Genomic DNA, 27,353 nt, shown 5'->3' on the forward strand with positions numbered 1-27,353 from the left:
TGTGCTGTCTGGTAGAGGTTTAGACCACCTGAGGTACCTAGAAAGGACTTTCTCCAACCCACAGAGCTGCCTACAAGCTATACAGTGTACTCCAGGTTTCCCAGGTGTCTTTGAGTCATTTCTGCTCCTATAAGTAACCCCTGACCTGTAGTCCTGCAAGTCACCTCAATAAAACTCACTGGTTCACCAAGCTGGACTCTGCTGGTATTCATACTTCGGCCTGTCACGGGTTCCCTTTCTTGGGTGAGTGTGTGTTCCATCTCCCCAGGGAAAAAATTTTGTCACAGGGCACCAGCTGAGGTCACTTAACCTCTCTAATTGCCTAGGCCTACCTATTTTCCTCCCCTGCCTTCAAAAAGGCATTGCAGACAGCAGGCAGTCAGGCTCCCAGCATCAAGAAGATCAGAACCCAGTCCTCTTAATAGTTAGTGACAGTTCAGGAGTCAGCAAACATGAATCACATCAAGTCAAGTCCTGCCCTGGCTTGACAGGCAGAGTTTCCCAACTGCAGCTTCCTCCAAATGGGGCTCACTACTAGAGAGACTCCAAAGGCCCCATGTTTGACCAGCTCCATGGAGTAGAGAATACATTCATGGCGTGGCACCCCTATGCTGGGAAGTTGACACATGCATTCCTAAGTCTCTCATGAGGTCCTTAGGAGATGTAGCCATATTCCCACCTGTCCCACTGGAGACAGAGCAAGACTTCCTGAAACTCTTATATGGCACAACTGGGATTCAAACTCATGGCTTGTTGATTCAGACGCTGCTGCTTGTAGTAGGCACTACCTTAGATTGCATAGTCAGAGCTCCCATAGAGCTCCAGGCTAAGAGTTCATGGATTACTGTAGATCTGCTTTAAGAAAGGTTGGTATCTTATTGTTGTCCTTGAGCCAGGGTATCATGTAGCCTAGGCTGGTCTTAAACTTGCTTTGTGTCTATGGATGACCTTGAACTTCTCAGCCTCTGCCTCCTGAATGCTGGGATTAATGGCATGTACCATGATGTCCGGTTTATATAATGCTAGGGACTAAAGTCTAAATCCAGGGCACTGTATTGGGCAAACACTCTAGGAAAGGTAGACAGCCTTTCAGATAGCCACGGTCCGACAGAACAGCTTCCTCCAGCTCATCCACTGAGCTCATCCCAGATGTGGCCCAGCTACTGGGCTAACAGCGGATGCTAATGTGTGTTATAATTACCACCCCTCCAGCTAATGGGGAGAGCGGTTAGTAAAGCATCATAAGAGCCAACCCACCTACTTTCCTGACCTCTGACCTTACACAGGAGCTAGTTGTGAGAGCACCACTGTCCCAGAAGGCACTGGGGTAGAACCCATGTTGAAAGGAAGCTAAATCAGCCAGGCAGTTCACCCAGAGCAAGGAGCCTGGAAGTCTGTCTGAATCATTGACATTCCTGCAGATGGGGTCCCTCAGGGATTGCTGCAGCCAGCCTCCCTGGTGACAGGTTGAGGGACTGTGGGAAGACTACAGGTAACATCATCCTTGACACAACACAAGTTGGCTTCTGAAGAAAGTTGGCTTTCTTGGCTACTAGGGTCAGAATGCTGAGCAGATAGGGGTAGGGGGTGGGGCGCTGTGCCAAGATCAAAAGAGGGAGAGAGAGGGAGGGAGGAAGAGAGAGAGAAAGAGAGAGAGAGAGCACACAAGAGCGAGAGAATGTCCTTTTCATGTCGTAAAAATAAATAAAAATGGAATCTTGCTATTAAGAGAGAAGAAAACCACAGCCTTCTGAAAGGCAGAGCAGAAGAGTACTTAGCTGGTCCCTAAACACAGGTATCCATGATGAGGGAGGGGATGGGATGACATGGAGTGACAGAGGTGGCATCCCAAGGCTTCCTAAAGACCAGGCTGGTGACTGGGACATTGTGAGGGGTGAGCAGGGGATTGCAGGGGAGGGCACTTTGTCCATCCTAACGGACCAAGAGAGGAGCTAGGCCTAGCCATGATTTCCATTGGCTTAGGGGTCAGGAATCTATCCCTGTGAGCGCTATAGTATACAGACTGTTGAGAGTTCAAGCTATTTTTTTCTTTTTAAATTTCACTGACTTGTTTATGTATTTGTGTGTATGAGTAAGTACCTGAATGTGGTGGTCAGGGGACAACTTTCGGGGTCCAGGCTGTCTGAAGCAGAGTGAGTGTGAGCCTTGTGTCAAGCCTCCAGCTTTACCCATCAGCAACCTCGGCTGCACTACCTCCATGACATCCCCGCTTCCAGGAAATCTCTGGCTGTACCCCACTTTCTTCTCCAGAACCTTCCAGTGTCTGCTTTGCTTTGCTAACTCCGTTCTTGAGCAGCCGATCAAGAGAGCCTCTGGTCAGACACAGGTGCCCAGGCACTGCTGAAAGACAAGCGAGGGCAGAGCTGGGGGCAAAAGGGTTACTTCCTGCCCATATTCCAAGCACACAGGGTCCCAAGCTCCTCTGGGCTAGGGTCCAGCCCTCTTAAGAGTGACCCTGGTCGGGAACTCTTTACTTCCTCCCTGAAGTCAGTCCCAACCTACCTTAGGGACCTTGGTGTTGGGAAGCTCATGAACTCCCTTTAGGTTTCTTGCCTGCCATGTTTTTGTCAGTCACAGATGAGAAGAGGAAATGGGCAGTGAGTAAAGCTTCCTTTTCTGCTACCCAGGAGGGGCCAGGTCCCCACCTCCCAGGGCTCCTGATGCTTCAGCCTGCAAGCGCCTGTCTTCTCAAGCTGAGATCCTGCAGAGCCCAGTCCTCGACAGAGACCTGTTATTTATTGGGAGGCTTAGGGACAGGACAAGGGCTGGAGGCCACAGAGCATCCTTGCCTGGGAGGAGGGAGGAGAGAAAGAACAGAAGAGGGGTGGAGGGGGGCGGGCAGAGGCACATGCAGAAAGAAGATAGAAGGAAAGAAACACAACCGTGTCAGGGGTGGAGGTGGGGCTGCCATGTATCTGTGCCCCCGAACATGATGCTTTCAAGGAGGCATCATTTAACAGACCACTGCTAGTGACAGAATTGTGAGCTGTTTTGGAGAAAGGATGGATGGCGCAGAGCTGGGCCTGCTCTTAGTCCCGGCCTGGCTCTTAGGGCTGAACTTATATACACAGACAAGTCCCCCACCCTTCTGGGCCTTGCTTTTGTCCTTAGTGCAACCTGGGTCAAGAAATCCTTTCTCTAAGGGTTTTGGGGGAACTGGGGTCCTGCCTAAGCCTATGCATGTGCCTTGAATACTTTAAGGCGTTCAGTAGAGGATGGCTGTAAGGAAGAGGTGGGGGAGGAGGAAAGGGAGGAGGGAGATGAGGATGACAGAAGATAGGAGAAGGGAGGAGGGAGAAGAAGAGAGGAGAGAAAGAAAGGAGGAAGGGGAAGAGGAGGTAGAGGAGGAGGGAGAAGAGGATGGGGATGACAGAGAGGATAGGAGAAGGGAGGAGGAGGAGCAGAGGAGGGCACAGATCCTACAGGCAAGGGCACTGAGAAACTGGGGAAATGGCAAAGGTTACAAGGAGCGTCAGAACTGGAGAATTCTTTGCATGGTACCTCAGGCTGCCTTCAGCATTCTTCAAGCATCTTGGGTGGCCCCACCTAAGGATGACAGCAGGTAAAGCTGGGACCTCTGAACAGCCAAGCTGTTTCTGCAGCCTCTACCCTCCCTCTCTGCACCCGCACTCCCCGCCCCCAATGCCTTCACATTGGGGTCCACCAGGACACTGCACAGAGGAACCTCCTGAGGAAAAATTCTGTGCCCAGCTCCCTCACTCTGGGAGTGGGGGTGGGGTGCTTAGGCCTCTCCAGGGACTCCTACTGAGAATTGAACAGCGTCCTGTATCTTTAAGGAGGCGCCAGTTGGGAGCGCAGAAGGGAGGAAGGTTAAGACGATTAGCGGGTGCTAACAAATTTAGGATGTGGAAGAAGTCTTTTCTTGGCTGTCCATCAAAGGAAGGATCGAATGTCCCTGAGTGTGGGGAGAGCAGAAGGGGAGAGAGAGCCGGGGGAGGGGGACAGGAGGGTGCCATCAGAATAGTGAAGCTCACTCCCTCCGCTGGCCTTCCCAGGCATTGGGCGTGCAACAAGAAAGGTGTGTAAGTGTGGCTGGCCGAGGCTGTAGGTTGCAACATGGCTGCCCCCATAGGCTTGTGTTGCCACTCCTCCCCCATGCCTAACCCCAGCTCAGGTTCTGTCCAAGCAGCTGGCTGAAAAGTGATCCTAGAGGAAGAGGCCCTTCCTGTTGATCAGAAACCGGGATGCTATCCCCGACCCCCCCTCCAGGCCCATCAGACCCCTCCCTCAATCAGGCTCCAGGGTTGGAGCCGCTGGCCTCCTTGTCCTCCAGGACTGGGCAGCTCTTCATCTGGGTCTCTCTCTGATCCTGGGAGACCTACACAGCTACCTAGAGAGACCACATACCATGCCAAGAGCCTTCCTGCAAGGTTATTTCCATCAAGGGCTGGGGGGGGGGGGGGGGATGCGGGCCATATCAGGTCCAGGGATGGTTCATTCATCCTACCCTGGGACTTGGGGAAACAGCAGCACTGTCCCTGTCCTCAAATCCCTGTCTAGTGGGAGAAAAGAGAAGAGAACAGAGACACACTCAAACGGCATACACAAGGCGTGCAGCCGCTTTTGGAACCCAGTGAGCATAACTGCTCTCAATGATTGGCTGAATGCGGGGTTCAAGGCACAGGCTTAGAGTGCCGGGGTGGGGGGCGGCAACCTGGAGGCTATGCACCTGTAGTTTTAAGAACATCGGGTGGGTCATGGTTTAAGAGCAAGTGTGGTGTCAGGAACCTGATTGCTGCTTCCTTGGGAGGAGGTGGGAGGAGGTGGGCGGCAGGCTGGGAAAGGAGACTTGGGAGTATGTAGTAGGTCCTCAGAGTCCAACACAGGGAGAAGGAGGGCTTCACAGTATGGAAAGTTTGTCTGGTTTGCCTAGTGGGGGTGCTGGAGTAGCAGTGACACAGTGGAGGGGGTGGATGGAGTGGATGAGGGTGGAAGGGGTTAGGAGGGAGGTGGGTAGAGGACAGCAGGGGGGTTGTAGTAGAAAGGGGAAGGGGGAATGTGGTGGGCAGAGCCTGGCAGAGTTGGAGGCAGGGCAAGAGGAAGGAAGATTTAGGATGTTTCTGGAGATGCTATGTTAGACAGCAAGTGATGTCTGACTGTCCTGAAACTGGGGACATACAAGGAGCTGGCTTAAGAGGAACACAATATATTTTCTCTGCAACCTAGTAATTGTAGCCTCTGTAGCCATCCTGATGGGGTTGGGGGGGGACAGGGGGTGGACAACTAGACCCCCTAGATCCACAATGCAAGGAAGAAACCTAAGCTCCAAACACAGATCAAGGAGATTGTGACTCTTAAGTTTATGAATTTCCAGATGTTAGCTATCAGCATAAGAACATCCAGCTGGGACACATCCCCAGGGACGTGCGTCGTGTCCTTCTGACACACAATGCATCCAAGATTTGAGACTTCACTTTTCTTCATCCTAATAATTTTTTTTTTTAAATGCTGATCACAAGTCATCAAATCGATTTCACAAGCCAGCAGGTTGTGACGCAAAACTGAAAAATATCCATCTCCATGGAGAAATGGGAGTCCCTAGTTGGGGAAGAAGGGGCAATGGGTTCACTGTGAAGAGGGGGTAGGAGGCAAATGGTGTTCTGAAAACCCCAAGACTTAAGGCCCTGGGGAGAGATACAGAGGCCTCAAAGACACCTGAGGAGGGAGACACAAGAAAGCCCCACAGCACCGATCTCTAGCGAGTAGGAAGGTTTAAAAGGAAATATGGACAACTGTGAGGTGTCCTGCAGAGGACCTAGATGCCAGTGGGATGTGGCCTGGCTGTCACAGACACCCAGAACTCTCAACTCAGGACAATCAACATAAGCAGAGGCCTCAGGGGTCCCCTGGAACACGCAACACAAAGGGAACTAAGTCCCACAGGAGGGTGTGGTCTTATCCAAGGAGGCACAGGACTCTTTCACCCCATGTCCCCTTCTCCCCTGGCCTGTGAGGACCCCATCTTACCCCATCTCTCAGTTCAAATCTCTGATGGTCTTGGGAGGGAGATGTATTACTCTCTCTACTCAGGTTGCCTTGCTTTGAATAAGACATGTCCCCAGGCTCAAGAGCCAGTCACCTCCGCAGAGATGCATACTATACACTTAAGACCTACTATGAGCTAGGCCTACAGGGTGAGGGATTTAACTTATCAAGGTGGGGGTGGAGACAGCACTCCTTGAATTGGAAGTGTGTTAATCCTGAAGAAAAGAGATGAGTGTCACAGGACATTGGAGCCCAGGACACTGGGTCTATGGGGATTGACTGAGTGGGCCCAGGGAAGTGGTAGAAACCGGAGATGTTATCCCTGGCTCCAAACACTGATAGTGGACTGAGGAACCAGAGACAGGAAGTGTATGATAGCTCAGAGGGACCCAAAGCTGCTTCTGCAAACAGCACATCCTTCCAACCTGGAGTTGACTGCCATTCATGATTTCTCCTGTGACCCACAAGCTACAGAAGTCAGCCAGGGGCCTGCAGACAGAGCCTGAAGTCTGCTCTACATGGCATTCTCTAAGAGAGGAGCCCTGGGAATCTGGGGGCACCCCTCGGGAGAAACCATGGGTATCTTCCACTGGATACCCCATGCTGCACAGAGAGACTGAGGGTGGAGGCTCACCACACTTACACCTGGCCTCTGCACACATGTGGGATGCTGCTGGCTAGCCTTTGTGGGAAGCCTGAAGTGAGACTGCATGTGTACTTCTCCACACCCATCTAGTGAGACTCCTGTTGGTTACATTAGCGGGTGGCACATACCCATAGTTCCAGAGTTAGGGAGACTGAGACAGGAGCATCTTGAGTTCAAGAGCAGCCTGGGTTATGTGATGAGACTCAGTCCCAAATCAATAAATAGCCATAGTGGCTATCACTGTGGCTATTATTTATTGTGGATAGTTCATGGCAATCATTGGTAGGGGATATTTCAGTGCAGATGAAGACTCCATGCCTCAAGAAACTAGAAAGTCACTAGTCTAAGCGTGTCTGGTTTTGACCTACCCCTCAAGTCCCAGTGTCCTTTCTCACCTAGAGTTGATATACAGAGCAGATAGAGAATGAATTGCCATAAGTATCTTCATGCAGTATGGGCAGGCAGTCAAATACTAACCATATGATCGGTGGGAAGGTACTGGTTCTTTGGACCCTCCTAGACTCCCATTCTGCTGTGACAGTGGGGGCTGGAGGAGACAACACCTTCCAACATGGACATCCTAGGAGCCACTGTTTCTCCCCAAGAGCCTTTGATCCTAGGCTTAGCTGCAGGAGAGCATCAACGGTTGGTTTACTGCATTGCTATGAGGATTTAATTTGGCTGGGTCTTGGCACCAGGTTCCACCCACATGGATCCGAGGAACACTTTTCTGCCATCACTTCTGCCATGGAGTCCCAGCAAGGTCCAATGAACCCTGTCCCACCCCATACGGCAGGGCCCAACAAGCATGGCGGGGAGCCTAGCTCTCTACTTTCAAAGGGGGTGGTCCCTGAATGCTGGGGTCTTGCACAATGAGTTCTGGGGTTTGTTTGGACACCCACAGCCTTCCCTGAGTAAAGAGAGGTTGTCAACCTATGAAGCAGAGCAGAACAGCATTCAAATTCTGCCCCTATCTTCCAGTACGTGCATGCGTGCGTGAGTGCGTGCATGTAGGATAGTCAGGTCAGAATGTCCCATGCGCATGAGCAGATCAGGTTAGGGATGGATCAGTCCTTCAGGGGCAGAGATCCAGTGTAACAGATCCAGGGCGCCAGTACCCTACAGGGGCTAAGCATCAGATGGCTTGGGGTCTGGTCCCTGCACAGAACAGAAACTAGTCTCAACTTTCACACCAATGTAGTCAGGTCATGGCCCTGTTTATTATCCCTCAGTGGCTCCCTATGATTCTGAGAACAAAGTTCCACGTGTTCCAGCTGCTGCCGTCCACTGTTCCCAAGTTCCCTGCTCCAGCCACCGAGCCGCTTTCTGACCCTCATTTTCGCTACCATCTTTCCAGCCTCAGGATCTTTGAAACATTGTGTTTCCTATTCCCTTTGCCTGGCCAACTGCTATTTCCATCTCAGCTCTCTGATTGAGGGCCACTTCCTCAGAGAAGCCTTCCAGGACCTCTCTCTGAGGTTTTTTGTTTGTTCGTTTTGTTGCTTTTTTTGTTTGTGTGTATTTGTGTGTATTTTGTTTGTTTTGTGTATTTTTGCTTGTTTTTTTCCTTCTTAGCTTCTTGTGACAGCACACATGTTCTCTCACGGTGCTTGTCAGCACTGTGATCTTACATTCTCTGGAGCCATGGATAGAGGATCCCCTCCTTACTAAGTTAAGTCCTGAGAGGGAAAAGATTGTGTCCTATTCTCCTAGAAGTTCCAAACACCAAGTCAAAGGTGCACCAAGACAGGTGTTGTTGAATGCTCACACGAGGGAAAGAAAAGATGCCACTGGGACTGGGTCAAAGGTAAGCCATTCTCTAGGCCTGATTTAACCTTGAACTTGGAGAGGCTTACACTAGGCCGGGTGCTAGAGAAGTCTCTGTACTGTCTTGTCACTGTCCAGCAGGAAGCATGCTCCCTCGGTACAGCCGGGTAAGGCTGTGCTCAGGGGTACTCTGGAAGTTTCTAACAGTGAGTGTCATGTGACCTAAAGCTGGGGAAGAGGCTCCGGACTGAGAGGTAAGGGCTACCGCCTAAGACGTTTCAACTAAGTTCAACTAAGGCCCCATCTGAAGGGTGAACAGAGCTTGCAGGCAAAAGCGAAGAAGAGATGTACCTGGAGCATCAAAGAGTGGGTACAGACACCTCAGGGGTGGAGGCCAGTTGTCTTAGTCCTACAATGGCTGGGGGGTAGCCAGGTCAGCAAGATAGGGCCCGATGGGGCTGCCATGGCCTGGATTAGAAGCCCGGGTGCCACTGTGGGGTTTCAGTAGAGGGGCGATGGAAGAGAATACTTCCTAGGGCAGTCTGGGTCCCTTCCAGCTCTGGCGCCTGGGGTCTGGGAGCCCAGGCTGGGCTCGGATATGAAGGTTCCCTCCTCACTGCCAACAGAGGCCCCAGGAGACTGATTTTCCTCCTTGACGTCAACTGAAAGGTCACAGAAATCCCAGCTTTCCTCTCAGGGCCACTCCAGGGTCCCTCAATCTGTTCCCTCACCAGGGTCTTGTAAGCACTGCAGAGACACCCGGGAGAAGCAAAGCTTCCTCCAGTTTGTCCCAAACTCACCTCGCTCAAGTTTCAAAGGTGGCCTCATCCTAGTATCTAGGGGTTGGCTGGAGGAGGAAGGGCAGCCTGCTCTCTGCCAGGATGGGAAGGGGATCTCAGGCCAGCCCCTCCAGCCCTCCACATAACAAATGCCCCTGGGAATGCAGACAAGCAGCCGGCACTTTCTCCCTGGCCTGATCTTATGAACCTAAGCCAGCATGTGCTGATGACCTGGAAGTGAACCAAAGTGTTCAGCCACTGACTACTTCCTCTCACAAAAGGATCCCACAGCAGGGGACACAGCCTGCCAGACCTGGAAGACACCAGCCACTTCTATGCTGCTCCTGCACCTTCATATCCAACCAGGGTGCAGTTTCATCCCTGCCTGGAAACCTGCTTCTACAGGTGAGATAGTTTCTTAGCCATGCTCCCTCATGCTCCACTCCCTGACGCTCTATCTCCACTTAACCCCGCTCACTCGAGGGTGCAAGTCTGAAGGCTGCAGTCTATTTTTCTGTTTCACTGCACAGCGAACACTCTACAAGGTCTGCCAGTGCCACCTGAAACCACTACTTCTTGAGTCTCCCTCATCGCCCACCCGTGGGACTTTTCTCCCCACTCTGCTTGTTGTCCACTCCACCCATGTTAAAGGAACAAGAATCAGAATCAAGAGTCTGTGGGTGTCTCCGTGTCCCTTGTCTCCTCTTAAAACTTTACAGGGCTTTCCTGGTTCACAGGAGACATTTCCAAACTCCACAGACCGGATCTCCACTGACCATGGTCGTAGGGCTGGCCCTACCACCTCTGAGGGCCCCTAGAACCCCTCATCCCCACTATTCATCTCCCCAAACCTTTCTTTCCTTCTTCAGACATGCGAAGCTAATTCCTACCTCAGGGTTTTTACGTGAGCTGTTTCTGCTGACCCAAAACTTCCAGATACCGTGCTTGGATTCAGTTATCTGACATATTTGACCTTCACAGTGGCTCACTGCACATCCCACTCCCCGCAGGAACTTCTCACAGCCTAAGAACATCTGTTAACTCTTGGAGTAACGGGCTCACTTGTCAGTTCAAATGCCCCCTTCTTGTGGATTTCCCTGAACACTGCCCAACATGAATAACACTATGCCCCAAGACACCCTGCTGGAGTTTCCGCTTTGATCCAGGTGCAAACTTAAATATATACAATGTTTATCAGCCAACTGTATTCCAACAAAACTAGGGGGAAGACATGAAGACCTTAAAAGGAATCCCCTTGGCTGGTATTTTCCCCAGATAGTCAGTGGTATTTTTCTCTGCTCTCCCATCCCCTCCCTCCCTCTTCCCCTTCCATTTAGTTCCCCACCTCCCGAAAAAAAAAAAAAAAATCTCATATAGCCTAGGCTGACTTCATAGTTATGCAGCTGAGGATGACCTTGGATTTCTGACCCGCTTGCCTCTGCCTCCCAAGTGCTGGAATTATAAGCACGTACTGCCAGAGTCTGTCTATGTGATGCTGGGTATCAAACCCAGGACTCCATGTATGGACAGCAAGCCTTCTGCCAAAGGAGCTCTATTCCCAGCCCCACCCCCTCTTCTTTCTTGCTTGCTTATTTTGTCTGTCTCTCCTGCTAGACGGATGGCGGCTCCAACAGGGAAAGCTGTGCTCATTGAGCTGGTGCTCAGAACCCTGGTGCCTAAAGTCTCCTCGTGGCAGGTGTCGACAGATTTTTGCCCAGTGACTAAATGAAGTGTCACCTGCTGCAGGGCTGCTGCTGCGGCCAGAGCTCTCAAAGCACCACAGCTGCCACGCACAGACTACAGGATATAATTGGTGAGACATTTCCGGTGGACACTGCTCAGAGGCCCAGTTGGGACGGGTTTCTATTAGGCACGGGTCAGGTCTTGTCCATCACCCTGTAAATAACAGCTGGCCCATTTGCCGCAATCCAGTTTAGGTCTTTCAAAGGTGCTTAGCCCTTGTGAACTGACTTGCCTCTCAAAGCTACTGGCTGAAGCTGACGGAGCCCCCATGGCTAGCTCCAGGAACCAGAGGTCACATGGTGCTGATGAGATCCAGGCTTAGCCATGTCTCACGGTGTAGACCTAAAGCCTTTACCAAGGCCCCATCCTTGTGAACACCCTGTTCTGTGGTCAACAGGCTCTGCATACAGCTGTCTTTACTACAACCAACTGGCAGCTAAGAGGCTCTCTTGCCCAAATAGAATGTTCTGGAAGGTCAGTGTCCCCAGAGCCAAGGTATTGTCAAAAGCACAGAAAGAAAGGCAGGAGTAAGGACAGAAGACTGAGCTGGGGATCAGCATCACTCAGTACCATTTACCAGGTACCACCCATGTTCCAGGCTGACTTCCTACCCCCATTTAACAGATGAGAAAGCTGAGACTAACTTACTTATCCATAGTAGGACAACCTTGATAAAGCCCCTCATTTCTTGCCTGGGTTTAGTTCCTACCAGATCCAATCCAGAACTGTCCAGTTCTGACAGAGTATGATAGGGAAGGCAGCAAGCTGTAGATACTATTGGTTCCAGAGGACCCTGAGACAGAGGAGAGGCCGCTTGGATGGCCAGAAAGGGGCAGATGCCTCCCTGCCCAGGACACTATGAGTGAAGGGGAAACCAACTCCCAGGGCCTCAGCTCTCTGCAGGAGCTGGATACAGAAGGACCAGGAGAGTGTAAGTTTTCCAAGACTGAAAAAGTGACTCATCAAATCCCAGGGATGTTTGAGGGCTCCCAGATGCTCTGAGTAACACAGCCCCGCCCCCACCTCCACTCCCAAGGCCCCAGCCTGAGCTGCCTTAGAATAAAATCTGGTTCCTGGGGCTTGGTTGGTAATATATACTTGCCACACAAGCACAAGGTCCTGAGTTTGATCACACCCATATTAAAAGCTGGGCGTGGTGACTCCTCAGCCCATCAGCATAGTCAGGGAGCCTCAAGTCTTAGTGAGAGATTCTGTCTCTGAGAAAAGGAAAGGAAAGGAAAGGAAAGGAAAGGAAAGGAAAGGAAAGGAAAGGAAAGGAAAAGAAAACTCACACAGTAGACAGTACTTGTGGAATGATACCTCTGCTCGCTTGCGCTCTCTCTCTCTCTCTCTCTCTCTCTCTCTCTCTCTCTCTCTCTCTCACACACACACACACACACACACACACACGCACACCTGGCTCTCTCCCCAGATGTCTATTGACTTCATTTGCTCTCTGAGTCTTTCTATAGACACATGCTCCTAGCACCCCAGGCCCAGCCACAGGGGTGGGAGTGAAGAAAGGGTCAGAGTCAAGGCCAAATAGTGTCTATCCAGGGACCTGCTTTGCTCCCTGAACCCCAGCAGATGAGACAGAGGATTGACGGACAGTAACAGGAGAGATGGCTGGCTAGGACTTCACTCCTAGAAATAGTTGCTGGGTAGGTGGTAGTTTCTGAGGCCAACTGGCTTCAGGGATGTAGTAGTGTCTTTACCCAAGGTGTCACCCATCAGGAAAAACAGACATCCAGGGGACAGAGGAGCCTGGAACCAATAGCCTGGCTTAGCCCTAGGAACCATCCAGGGCCTGTGGTGCTGGCTGACCCCAGCTACTGAATTGTCTCCATTTTTCATCCAGTTCCTGCCACCATGAGACTCTCACACTGTCTCTGGCCATTTCTGGGACAAGACTTGGTGGAAAGCCTTGTCAGATTAACACACACTTCTGTCCCTGTCTGGCCACTGGGTGGGAGTCCCTTCCCTTACCTGGCCACCAATTCCTGTCAAATGCAAATGTGGATGGCACCTGTGAGCTCTGTATTACATTCCCTGCACCCTAGAGCCGTGCACAGATGCACACAGGGAGCTCCTAGTCCCATCCTAACCAGGGGTCTGCTCTTACCTGTTCCTGCTATACATTTGGGGCTTCCTGTAAGACATCCTTTGAAGAAAGGCCTTATCATGGTCCTGTCCTGCCTGAGATGACCTCTGATGCCCACCTGGTGTTCACAGTCAGAAGTCCACATCTGTGAAGAGGCTTGTGCTCTGTGGATCCCTGTGGGACTTGGGGGGGAGGGTCCCTCCTCCATACTGGCCAGAAGGGCTATTTGGAGCCAGAATGAAGGCAGCATTACTCTGTCATCACTCCCATCTCCTAATGAGCAGTTTGGGTAGCCCCTGATCCTTCCCCAACCAAACTGGGGGGAGGACCTAGCAAGTTACACTGAGCCAGACAAGGCTGGGAGCTGGATTCTTCCATAACAGATTCTCATCTATGCACCATAACCCCTTCAGAGTTGAATGACCTTTTCAGAGGGGTCGCCTAAGACTATCAGAAAACACAGATGCTTACATTATGATACATAACCGTAGCAAAATTACAGTTATAAAGTAGCAACGAAATAATTTTATGTTTGGGGGTCAGCACAGCATGAGGGACTGTATTCAAGGGTCACAGCACTGGGAAGGTTGAGGGCAAGCATTGTTCTAGAATTTAGTGGATCTCCCAAAGTCAGTTCTCTTGCTCTGATTCTAGTTTGGTGAAGGAGAAATAAGAAAAGAGGTGTTGCTGGGTACCAGACAGTGAAGCCTCAATTAACCAGAAAGGACACAGTTCCCTGGACCACCACCAGGATGTGCAGCTATGAGGCCCTCTTCCACATCAGGGTGCAACTCTGGAGTACACACAGCCAGTCTGCTTGCACATGCTGCCTCCAGGACATCCAGGCCCTGCCTTCCCCTCCCCGACCCTCCCTGATGCCAGCTTGTGATAAGATACTAAGTAGGTAGCTGACATCTGCTTATACCCACTGGGCATGCTATAGTGAGTGCCAGACTAGACTTTCCTCCCTCCCAACTGGGGTTTAAGGTGGTCTTCGTGGAGACAAAGATTCTAGTGAGAGTCACGACCTCAGAAAGATAAGAGGGTGTAATGAGCTGGCAAGGTGCACACTAGCCACCAGCAGAGGCCACAAAGATGCCGGGATGACTGAAGGAAGTGGGAGCAGCTGAGGTCAGAGGTCAGCAGGGACTCTGACTGGAAGTGGGGACAATGAGGGAAGCTGAGCAGAGTTGGGAGCTATGCCAATGTGCTAGATGCACCCTGCCTGTGGTCCCTTGTAATCTCCTGAGCATAGGAGGCCCCTGGACCCAGAGAGAGTTCCTTTAGTGTCACTGTGGGAGCCTTCCCTGGGGACCCTGTAGGGGCAGAGCTGGCCATGACCAACAAGGTGCTCTCCGCTGAGTCATAGCGGGGAGCTTCTTGCTTCTGCAACCTGGTGTGAGTGCCATAACTTCTGCGGATAGACATGGCCCTGGACCCCTGCTTGTGAATGGCTTCGCGAACAGGAACGTAAACGAGAAATGAAGCCCACACTGAGTGAGGCTGTGGGTCCTCAGCTGACAGCTGCTTTAGACCATTTTCTCTCCCGGAACATCTGCCCCCCATGACCCCCAGCATCTCTACCTGTGCTTGCTGCATTCCCTAACCCTGACCTCCAGCTTGCTCCAAATCCAGCCCCATAACCTCCCTCTCTGGCTCCCCCATTCTATTCCCTCTCCCCTGAGGGCAAAGGTGCTTCCATGCTGTGTTATGGGCCTCAGCCTGGTTCCGAGTTTAGCTACGCACTTGGGTCATCTCATAACTTGTGACGCTGGGCCTCAGTTTTTTCAGCTTTGCATAGCCTACATCACAGGGTGATGGACTAGAATAGAATCAGTGGTGTGTTTAGAGCAAGAAGTAGGAAGTAGTCATAGTTAAATAGATACCACAAGAATCATGGCTACTCAGGCTTCCTCGCCCACACCTAACAGGTGACCAACGCCTGCCAGTTCTCTCTCTGAAGTCCCCTCACCATCTTGTCATCTCTCCCATATGCCAGATCTTCTTCTGGTGGGACCCTCAGAGTCTTGTTTTGTTTTTGAGACAGTCTTATGTAGCTGAGGCTGGCCCCAAGCTTCCTATTTGATTCAAGATGTCTCCTGATGCCCTGCCTCCACCTCCTGAGTGCTAGGATTCCAGGCATGTACCACCAGGCTCATCTTCTTTCGTAGCCTCTTGCTGGCTGCTCATATTGCTTCTTCTCATTCTTGCTCTTTTCTATAGTTACAACTGGGCCATGTCTCATCCCTCCTCAGAGACGTCCTCTGGATCCCACTGCCAACCAAATGACAGTCACTTCCCAAGATGGTCTCCAATTCCCTCCACAGCCTGTCTCTTCCAACATCCAATATGTCTGTGTGGTCCGGGCCACATACTCCACCACTGTGCGGTACCCCAGCCCCATATGACTGCAATCTGTCTTGTCTTTCAAGGCTTGCTTCAACTGTTGCTTCTTCCTGGAGGTTTTTCCTGATCCCCTTGCAAGAGGGACTAGAGAGATGGCTCAGCAGTTAAGGGCAGACATTGGCTGCAGTTCCATAGAAGCCAGGTTTGGTTCCCGGCACCTATATGGCAGCTCACGGATAGCTTTAACTCTTGTTCCAGGGGATCCAATGGTGCCTTTTCTCCTCTGTGAGCAGCAGACAGGCATGCACATGGTATGCAGACGTCCAAATCACCTCTCCACACTTAAAAGGGCCTATCTCTGCCTCTGATTTGTACCTGCTAAACCCTGTTGAGCACAAGAAGGACTGACTATCTGGGTGTCTGCTACAGAAGCATCGAGCATATCCTGGATCCACTCTGTCTCCACAGACTGGCCTGGGTAATTTGCCAGTGCTGCTCACAGGTTGCTCGCAGCCAGCTTAGAGCTCCAAGAGTACATAGGCAGGTCGAGTCCAGCCATGCACTCCTGTAGTGTCCTGATGGGTTTGGGTGCGTGGGTGGCAGGAAGGAACTCATGCTGCATTGGCTATAATTTCTGCCCTCACACTGCAGGGTCTAAGGCTCCCAGCAGGTAAATGTGACACACACCTGTGGATTCCTAACAGGTGCTGGTCCTTCCTCAGTTGTGGGACAAAATGGCTTTTCTGTTCTCCAGGCATTTCCCCCACTGATCTCTCCAGGTAGGAGCTCAATGAACAAAGAGACTCACTTGTGAGCTCACCCACAGCGAGCTGTCAAACTGGTCCCTGTGACTCTCAGATGTTCTAAGACAAAGGGGTTCTACAAAAACACCATCACACCCATCCTAACAAATTGCTGTTGAGAACTTGGCCCATGGCCTCTGTGTGAATAGTAGGTCTTCAGGAAGAAGGGTAGGGAGATGGCCTCTGAGGATACCCTGTCCTCCAGAGGCCCCCAGGTCATGTTGTAGCTGGAGGGTAAAGAAAAGGGGGGGTCTTTCTTCATAGGCCAGGACCTCAAAGCCCCCAGCCTAGCTAATCAGCATCAGTGAACTCCGATGGAGGTGTCAACTGGTACCCTTACTCATTAGCACAGGATCCTTTCTTTGTTTCCCATGGCAACCTACAGTCTATCTTCTACTAATAGCTGGGATGTAGCTGAGTCTCCTCTCCCTAATACTGCTCATGTGCACAGCACAGCTGGTCAGGAACTGTCAGTCAGAGCATATTAATATGCAAAGGATGGAAGCTCAGAGAGGAAAGTAGATTTTCCAGGATTGGGGAGCTAGAGTCATGGAACCGAGACTCCAACAAGGGTGCCTCATGCCACGGCAAATGCCACTATCCCATCCTGGAGAGCAGCAGACATCTCGCATGCTCTAGCTCTCGGACGGTGCCTTCTAAATGATCTCGCCTCCAAAGGTACAGAGAAGGAGAAAGGAGTGAGCTGGCAGCCGCTTGGGCAGCCTAGACCCTGTTTTTCCACTCAATTCTGTGATAAAGGTAACCCTGCCTCACAGGACCCCGTGTGGCTGGATGCAAGTGGACAAAGGCTGTATCTTCTCCTTGTGGCTCCGTGTTACCGGAAGCTTCTTTGAACTCCTACCACCATCAGCCTCACCATCATGCTAATTAATTTCTTCTTCCTCCTCCTCTTCTTCCTCCTTCTTCCTCCCCCTCCTCCTCTTCCTCTTCATCATCATCATCATCAGACATTGCCACCACTGTTGAGAGCAACAATTATTCAGAGTCCAGTATCTGTCAGGCTCCATGCTGACACCGGCAACCCCAAAGGTTCTGTACTGTCACATTCTCCCATTTTCATGAAGTCTGGAGATGGACTCACTCACAGCCCCAGGACTAAGAGGGAGTAGAACTGGGGTTCTGAGATTGGAATGCATGGTGTTGGAGGTATGAGCCCTCACTCCCATTGCTACCCATTGCCACTGCCAGGCAAGCAACATTCTATAGACAGCATAGCACTCACAGGACCATCCTCTCATATGATGGGCCAGCCAAAGACACTCAAGCAGGCCCTTGCACTCATTGACTACTGCATCCTAGGCTACTGGCAGGTCTCGGTATCTTTGTCTCGACAATGGAGACTGACGCTCACAGACATCAAGGACCACACTGTGCTGGGAGACTGGCTGGCTGTTCCCTCACGTGGGTTCAAAGCACCACTGAAAGGCATCTATAAGCAATCCAGGAGGCAGAGGCACCAGCTGTGCCTGGAGGATGGTACAGAATTCAGAACCTTAGAGGTAGTAATCCTGAGCAGAAGAAGATGGGTGGGGCAGAAGGGGGCCCATGTTGGGGGTCTGCTGAACCCAGGCCCAATTTGTCCCCTGGCGTCACCAGCCCAAGGTGGAAACAGAACCCAAGCCCCAAGATGGACACACATATCATGCTTGTTAGAGGATCCCAAGGGAGTAATTATTAATAATATCCACTAATCCAGTAATATTCTCTAGTCAACCCTTGGATAATCAATGTTTTATCTTGAAATATTTCAGCTAACCAAAGAGACTTAAAAACCATGCAAGGGAAGTCCTGACATTGGCTACAATGTGGCTAAACCTTGAAAAAATATTACATCAAATCCACAGTGGCAGGAAGGAGGCACAGGTAAGGAGAGCTGAGGGGGGAGGGGGGAAGAATGATGAAGGACTGAACAAAAAGGCTTCTTTTCATGGTGATAAGAATGTCCTAAAATTGGTTGCAAAGATAAAGACAGAACTCTGCAACTATACTAAAAAAATGTCAAATTGTACAATTTTTTGTTTTATTTTTCGAGACAGGGTTTCTCTGTATAGCCATGGCTGTCCTGGAACTCACTCTGTAGACTAGGCTGGCCTCAAAATCAGAAATCCGCCTGCCTCTGCTTCCCAAGTGCTGGGATTAAAAGCGTGGGCCACCACAGCCAGGGAATTGTACAATTTAAATAGAAAAATAAGAAAATACTTAGGTAAGAGCTCTGGAATATTTAGCACCCAGCTAAACAGTCTTCTAAACACTGAGTTCCTGGGGTCTTCAGTTCCTACCATGTCCCCCCTTTGCCAGAGTCTGAGACTTATCATGATACACATTTATTTATTATTTTTTTGAGACTGGGTCTCCCCAAATTGTACAGGCTAGCTTTAAAAATCACTCTGTGACCCAGAAGATCCTAATTTGTAATCCTGTTTCTGCCTTCCACTCGCTAAGATTCCAGGTGTTAAGTCACAACACTGGGTTACATGAAATAGTTACACATTTATGACATACACCTATGTACACTGTGCAGTTTCTGACTTTATATAAATACCTACTATTGTAAGCCCCCTCCTGCCATTTATTTTATATTGTATCATAAGATCCATCCCTGGAACGGATTGGATATAGGTCCAGCTGACTCATATTCTCTGTAGATGCCATCTCTTTGATGCCAGTGTTACACTGTAATACTCTGACATCTCTGGACACTCTCTTGTCAGATCATAGCTGCCCTCTCTCCTGTCCTTTACCTTGCAGCAGGCACGGTGGGGCCTAGCAAGCGTTTCCTCTCCCACGCATGCGCACTTTTCTCTTCAGAGACTTGGTAGAGAGCTGCTGTCATACACATGCGTACTTCTCCAGGTCATGCCTAGGAGGGGAGCCAGGCACGCCTTCCCTTCACCAAATGCTGACAAGTTAGGGCTCACCATCATCCACTCTTCACACACACACACACACACACACACACACACACACACACGCGCGCAGGAATGCACGCACGCGCCAAGGTCCAGAGACAGAAAGCTACCTGAGTCCTTCAGGATCTGGAACAAGCTTTCTGGGCTTTTTTCCCTAGTACTTTCTATTTTGTAATTTTTATTTCCTTACAAATCTCTACAACCACCCAGGTGGACATTATCAGAAGTGATCTAGGAGAAACACAGTATCAGTACCGTTTAGGGAATCTGGAAATGCTTTCAGGAAGAAATGGTGATGAAATGAGCCTCAGCGGATTCCCCCAGAGGCCTTAAAATAGGCCAAGAACAGAGGGGAAAAGAGCAGACATTGCACTCTTGCAGCTAGGCACTCAAAAGCTGTGGGCTGCTGGGGCTCTCCCACGCTGACCTTCCTCTCTATGAGCGGGACAGGAGATGCTACTCGAGGGCTTCTGTAGCACAGAGCCCTTTCCACACTAAAAGCCAACCTCCTCAGGGTCCATAGGGCTGGGACTGACATAAGGAAACATCTTAACTTTGCACCTGCTTTCTGGGCTGGTCATCTCTGAGGCCCGGCATCCCTGTTCCAGGTGGCCAGGGCTCCACAGCCTCACCACTCTCAAGAGTGGTCAGGTCATCAGGAATACAAATGTCCCCAGGGGCTTGCTGGGAATGCATGAAGGACAAGGGTTAAGGATACTGCGGATATTTGTCGCTATCCTAAGGGTCACGTGGGATGCTGAAGTCTGGGTTAGCGAGAGCTGCGCGTTAACCTTAAAAACACCATCTGGCTTCTGTGTGATGTGGGTGGGGGAGTGGCAGGTAGTAGGTTCCTGCAGTACATGAGGTGTCACATAGTGGCATAGTCTGGACAAAGCGGTGCATGTGGATAGGGAAAGATCAACAATGGAACCAATGGTTCTTTTTTTCTTTGAGGTACTGTCTCACTCAGTAGCTTAGAACTCACCATCAGCCTGGAATGGTCTCCAACTTGCAGCAATTCTCCCTGAGTGCCAATGCTACAGAATTATAGCCGTGGGTCACCAGGCTATCCTTCAGTGGCACTTGTGACTGATGGGATGTGAGGAGGGAAAGACGTCCTCCAAGAGCTGTCCTAAGTTCAGCAAAATGGCTCAGCAGGTAAGGGCCGTGATCAAGACTGATTACCCGAGTCTGGAACCCCGAGACCCATGTGGTAGAAGGCGAGAACTGATCTCTGCAAATTGCCCTGTGACTTCCACATCACGGCGCATGCATTCATGTACACGCACGTGCCTGCAAGTATGGGTGCGCATGCGCACACGTGCATTCACGTACAGGCACGTGCGTGAGGGGGGTGCGCATGCGCACATGTACATTTGTTAAAACCTGCTTAAATATTGGGTAACTTGCAGAATTTGGGGGAGACCTGATGTGGGGGAAGATGCTGACTGAAGCTGTGCATCCCCTGTAGAAGAATAGCCTATGAGGCATGGCTGTGCAGTGCTGAGGAGGCCGCCAGCATGATTGATTGGCTGGCAGAGCATCTCCCAGGCTGGGAACCCATCAAAAGGGCTCCCACTTTATCATCCCCATGCTGATATTGCTCTCAAACCTCTATAGCGCTCACATCAGACAGCTAACGAGCTAGTGACTGTAGCCTAGGAGAAACCACAGCAGGCGTGGGCCTCTGGGTCTGTTTATGATTCGTGTTAGAGACACTTAACTGAACATGCACCAGGTATTCAACATGATCACACAGAAGAAGTAAGGGACAGGGCTGAGGTGGGAGATGATGGATGGAAGGGGTGATACTGCAGGATGGGAGGACTGAAGAGCACAGCAGGGTAGACGTAAGAGAAGAAGCAGAAGGCGGCAGGCAGAAGGCAGGGCGATGCAGGGGAGATGCAGGGTCCAGCAGTTTCAGCCCAGGTTTACTGATAGAACAGAGGAATAGCAGGAGGCTGGCAGAGCTCAGGGTAGAGACAGAAAGCAGGCGTAGCACTGGGTTATGAGTGCAGGGCAGCCACAACCTTCAGGCTGCTGCAGAAGCAGGGCAAGTTTGAATATCAATGGTGTCAGCAAGCACTAGTAGTGTTCCTTACTAGCTGAGCTCAGGGGAATCGCTTCAGGACCTAAGATGACTCAGAGTAACCTGGCAATTATTTGCAGGCTCAGCAGAGTTTTGGAGCTTCCGGAAGATAGCACCTCTCTAGTTTGAATGATCTCCCTGGTACAACCGCCCACTCTACACTCATCTTTTGCAATCGTGCCAGAAGATCCTCTGGTCTCTAGTCTACCATTTCTTGGTTAAGCTAAAACTGAAATAAAAGCCTTGAAGAGAGGGCCCTTGGCTGTGGATTTGCTCTGCTGCCACTCAGAGGTGGTGACAGGAACCTAGTTGAGACCAAAGCCCTGGCCACAGGCTCTACCCATTTTGGCTGTTTGGGGTAACAATCGGGAGCCAGAAAACAAACAGGGTAGGCCTGGCCAAAGAAAAGGTTTAGGGTGTGTGGCAGCAGCTGTCACCACCCATGGAAAATAACCAAGGCTGGGGTGGTGGTGGAGGCGCACTTTCCCGAGCCAGGCACAAATAAGGGGTCATGAGAAGACAAAGTCCTATTCCTAGGATCACAAGTTTTGGTGCTGGAAGGGGCTGTTCCTGCCTTGGAGGCATCATCCACAGCACAACAACTTATTGTTCTGAAGTACACATTGGACTGGACCACATCCTTCCTCCCCAAACCTTCCCTGATGCTACATTCATGCTCTGTGGGAAAGCACAGCCTGAGAGCAAGATGCAGCTAGTCACCATTTCTGCACCCACAGCAGACATTACTAAGCGATTACCACATCTTCTGCTAAGCAGACATTAAGTGATTACCACACGTTCTGCTACTCTGGATGCAAGATGATCCAGCACTGGCTCTGGTTTGGATGTGAAGTGTCCCCAGTGTTTAAACACTTGGTCGCCAGCAAATGATGATGTTTGGGGAGGTTGTGAAACCTTCAGGACGTGGACCTATCTAAAGGAAGTGATTTAGTAGGGAGTGGGCCTTGGGTATTACAGCCCATTTTGATACTTCTGCTCTCTCCATGTTTGGGCCAATGCCATGTGAACAGGCAGTCACTCCCATTCCTGGTGCCACCAAACCTCTTTAGCTGCCAGGCTTTCCCCACCCTGAGGGACTGTGTAATCCTGAACTGTGAGACAAACCAAAACTCTCCACTGTTAAGCTGCTTCTGTCTCATCAGAGAAGGAAAGTGAGTAACAAGCTGTCAATCACCCCCCACATAAACAGTATCCGGACAGAGCCTGCCTCTTTGCAGCTCTCTTTCTACCCCATCCCTGCTCATCTGCTTCCTATCACCACTCAGGGCTCCAAGTTCCTTAAACTGCTGGTCCGCTCCAGATGTACCTAACTCCCCCTTCTCCTCGAAGCTTTTGTTCTGTGTGTTCCCTACAACATCCTGTGATCTGTTGGTGGATCTTCAGTGTTGTCTCTCCTACCTTCATGGAAATACAGATTTACTTATTGCCTTTTTGAGACAAGGGCTGGTCTTGAACCCCTGATCCTCCTACTTCTGCCTCCCCAGCGCTGACAGTAAAGGCATGGTGTTTAAAAGGCTTGTCTGTACATAAACTGCCTAGTAGAAGTCTGGCTTTCTGTGCTATCCCATTACTAAGGTCTTGCCAGAGGTAGGTGAACAAGATTGGAGCATGGCTCTTCCTCAACTTCCGACCATCTACTCCCCAGCCATCCCCCCCTCCCTTCATGCTGGCAAAAGCCCAAGAACCTGGCATACTTCAGAGAAAAAATGACAGGACACAGACAGCAGAGCCACCTCCCTGCCCTGCACCATGTTCCTGTGACACACTCAGTGAAAGGCATTTACCCTTGAAGTCCCTTTACTTAGACTTTGGTCATGGCAGCAGGTGAGCCTGTAGCCTTACTGTGTGTACCCTCTAGCTTGCTTTCTTCGTTCTCTATGGTAAACTGCAAAGGTCACCTCCTAGGTGACATTTGCCCTGTGTTCCAGACCTCTCAGAGCTCTTCGGTACCTCACAGTGTTCCTCACAGAATGTCTGAACCTCTCGGTGGTGGCTGTGGCCCCATCCACTGGCCTGGCCAAATCATCTTTTCTTCTCCCCTTCCACCCCTCTTCTATGCATGTGCCTGTACTGGGGCTGGCAAGAACTACATCACCCTGCATTCCCACTGTTGCTGCCTGAACCTTCCAGAGTGATATTCATGGCTCTATCCTCCCAGTCTGCTAAGAGACCAGTCTAAGGCAGAGGAGATGGGTCCCACAGCGGCACTCCTGTCTCCAGCCCCACCCAGCCCCAGCACAACAACGACAGCGCTCCTGAAGGAGCTGTTTCCTTGCCAGCCGGAGCCTATATTGTCCCATTTCTTATTTGTTAGTAAGACAGAGAATGTATGAATTTCCCTGGTCTTTGTACTGGCTTCAAGTGGTCTAGGAAATTCCAGGGTATGTATATCTGTTCTCAGGACCCTCCCCGCTACTCAGTGTGCTTTGCAAAGGGTCCACACCCATTTCTCAGCTTCTGGCCCTCCTCCCTCAGGCTTGACCTCTGGCATCCTGCCCTGAGCCTGTGAGCCCATCACTGCCCTGGCAAACAGTGTCTGTGGCAGGATGCTGGGGGAGAGCTATTTTGGGGCAGGGAGGATCTCAGGAGGATGCTGGCAAGGTCAGTGTAGGAAGGGAAGGAGGCAGGTTTTCTGCCCTCGATTGTGAGTCCTGAGCCTTCTGGATGCTGCCCAGGGACCCAGGGCTGCCACAGGGAAGAGCACACCCAACGCAGGACTCCAGCTTTGGATTCTCTTAACCAAAAAGCCAAAAGGGGCAGGCATGGGTTTGGAGCTGTAGGATCTGATCCATTAGCCACTGTAGGCAGAAAGAAAGTGTTGTTTACTTGCTGTGACCAACAGAGAGAATTTTAGGGCAGGTAAGCCTAGAGGTATAGTGCAGAGTAACACATGTGAAGTATATTAATGGTGGGTGAACTATGGGAAAGATTAATAAATGATTAAATTAATATGATTAATAAACCACTTGTTTATGAATAACCATTGAGCACCTACTGTATACAGGGACAATATTAAGTGCCAGTAGGAGAATAGTGTGTAATCCTTTCTGTTTGTCTATTTTACAATTACAATATACAATCAGGAGCTATGGAGAGATTTGTAAACTCTGACCCCGAGACAGTGACCTAAACTGAAGGACTCAAGCACAGGTAGGGGTCAGGGAGGGCTTTCCTGACCCATCTGAGGACTTGCAAGAATCTTGAATGCTCAATTCCTCTTTTGACCATGAGTTCTGTTTTGTTCTTCACAAGAGGGTCTCATGTCATGAGTCTCAGGCTAGCCTCTCTGACTCACTATGAAGCAGGGGATGGCCTTGAACCCCTGATCCAGTGCTAGAATTATAGAAAAAAAGCCATCACACTGGATAGATTATATATATATAATATATATATATATATATATGTGTGTATATATATATATATATATGGATGTGTATGTATATATATGTACACATATATATGTATGTACGTATGTGTGTATATATATATATAAATCAGGTAGGAATATATGCTAGGAATATATATATATATATATATATATATATATATTATATTATATTGTTCATACTCATACATACACATACACATACATATACAGTAGGAATGGAAGCCAGGGCTTCATGCATGCTAGGCAAGTACTCTACATTCCCAGCCATTGTTTTAGCGTCTTGAGAGAAGTTACCCCCCCATATGAAGTGCATACTGTCTGCACACAGTAGGTGCTCACCTGGGGATAGTGACAGGAATGGCTGTTAGGTAGAGGAGGTGTGAGGTTCCTATCAAGGAAATTCTTTCACTATGGGTGGGATGCCTTTGCTTTCCCTAGTCAGCAGGGGCAGGTGACTACCATGGCCTTGAACATGCAGCCAACACTGCCCCCAATGCCAGGATATGGCAGTTTAGAAAAGAATTTTGGTATATCATTGACAGACAAGAGACAGCTGGGGAAATAAATGATGATGATGATGGTGGTGGTGGTGGTGGTGGTGATGATGATGCTTCATGGCAAAGATAACAAGTCAGATAACAAGCCCATTGATCTCTCCCACATATTTGTCGGGTGGCCTTTATCCTTGTTTCAAACAAAGCAAATGAGGTGCAGAAAAGATCACAACTCTGAAGGGGTCTACTCAGCTGGCAAATGGCAGAGACAGAATTCAAACCTGTCTTCCACAGGTCCACTCCTGTCTAAGACAACAGACACAGTCACACAGAACTTGTGTATCCCCAGAAACCTGTCCAGAGCCTATCACCCCACCATTACTGGTGCCTCAGCTTGTTAACCTTGGCAGCACATGCATCTAGCAGAAAGCTTTCTTGGACTTCAGGGCCCAATCTCTTGAGCCCAGAGAGAAGAGCTGGCTTCCTAGGGCTCTGGACACCTTTTTAATTAATCCAGGCAAGTAGCTTGTGATGGGACCAGTGACCCTTATGACAGCCTCACATCTGGATAGCGCACCAGCCCATTCACACCTGGCCGCCATGAACCTCCACTGCACGTGTGTGTGTAGCAGGCTGGCTAGTTATCACTGTCTAGTGGGTTTAGAATCATGAAGGTAGGGGAGTGGGAATCTCTGGGTGTATCTGTGAAGGCATTTCCAGAGGCTCAGCTGATGAGGGCAGACCCTCCCTGGGCTTCATCCCACAGACTAGAATGACTAAAAGAAGGAAAAGACAAAAAAGCAAGTTGAGAACTAACTTTGCTCCCTCTCCGCTCTGCTGAGATGTGACCAAGCAGTCACTGCTGCCACAGACAGGGACTGAGTCTGTGATCGAGCCTTGCCCATCATGATAGACTGTACTTCTTCCTACTGTGAGGCAAAACAAGCCCTTTGTCCCTTAAAGTGCTTCTTGAGAGGCATTTGGTCACAGCAAGGAAAAAGTCGAATAACACACATCTGCCCGACTGTCTTCCTTGGCTCACGGAACCTGTGGAGGGTTTCTAGGGGGTTCTGAAGCCAGGGGAGGACCTTCCCCGGAGCTCAGAGGCAGCCTTTCCAAGGGCCATTTGCCCTCCATAGTTACCTAAGAAGCTTCAGTATGCACTAGGAGATCCTGAACAGGGCAAGGCCTCTAGCAATTATGTAAGTACGTCTCTCTGTCGCTCTAAAATCTTTTTCTTTCTGTTCCTTCAAAGGGTTATAGCTGAGTCCAGTTACTCAAGCAAACAGTGACAATTCACCATCTGTCATTAGCTTAATGAACATGGTCAGAAGCCTGAGGAGTCTTTCGTACACACACATACCAATGTTTTTCACGGGTGACAGTGCACTTGAACCCAACACCAAATATGAAGTCTGCACTGACCAGGCACTCTGTGCCCAGCTTTGAACACAGAGGGAGACAGTTGAGGAGTAGACTGTATAACAAGGCTCCGTGGCATCCCAGATCTACTCATGCAAGATCAGAAAATAGCCAAAGCAGAATTTGAATCCAGGCTATACGTTCAGCACCACAGGGCCATCCATCCATCCATCCGACAGATATTCTTGTATACTTATGGTGCCTTAAGGAACTGAAGATACCACAGTGGTGTGCTATGATGAGGTCCCATATTTGCTGGGCTGATTTTCCCTCGGCCTCTGTCATGAATTTCAGAACGTGGTGACATCCACCAAACCATATCACTTTCAACGTAATCACTTCAGAGACTGCCGGGTGTGCAGAGGAATTAATGAATGGGTGTGGGCCGAGATTAATGAATGGTAGATGGTGTATGAATGGGTGGAGGGGGAGAGGAATGGAAGAAAGGAGGGATGGAGGGAAGGATGAAAGACAAGCAGCCGCATGCACGAGAAGATGGAAAGTAACCAAATGAGAGGTGGTAGCCTAGCTGGGCAGTAATACAAGGAGGACTTCTGAGAGGTGGTACCTGGCCAAGATCGCCGGTGTGACCTCAATCATTTGCAGGGCTCCTTACCTGGTGGGCAGTTACATCCTGGAGGCATCTTCGGGGCCTCCCGGCGCCTGCGTGAGTAGAACTTCCATTTCTGCACAAAAAGACAAAGAACAATCATCAGGAGCTCATAAAGCTACAGCCTTGAAAATCCAGCATGAACGGAAGTGCATGGGGGGAGGGGCCAACCAAGGGTGCGAGGGTC

The 27,353-nt window shown here is 50.2% G+C and overlaps 1 protein-coding gene across 1 annotated transcript in view; it reads right to left on the reverse strand.

The window, feature by feature from the left end:
- Window positions 1-2,185: 2,185 nt before the first annotated feature.
- The window catches only part of LOC143435316 (collagen alpha-1(XIII) chain-like), a 42,884-nt gene continuing 17,716 nt past the window's right edge, over window positions 2,186-27,353 (reverse strand). The window contains exons 2-3 of the mRNA XM_076917227.1: window positions 27,173-27,242; window positions 2,186-2,361 (exon numbers count right to left, since the gene is read on the reverse strand). Of these exons, the coding sequence (XP_076773342.1) occupies window positions 2,186-2,361; window positions 27,173-27,242 (246 nt within the window). The remainder of the gene's footprint in view (window positions 2,362-27,172; window positions 27,243-27,353) is intronic.

This window comes from Arvicanthis niloticus, chromosome 20, assembly GCF_011762505.2.
Source record: "Arvicanthis niloticus isolate mArvNil1 chromosome 20, mArvNil1.pat.X, whole genome shotgun sequence".
Taxonomy (NCBI): domain Eukaryota; kingdom Metazoa; phylum Chordata; class Mammalia; order Rodentia; family Muridae; genus Arvicanthis; species Arvicanthis niloticus.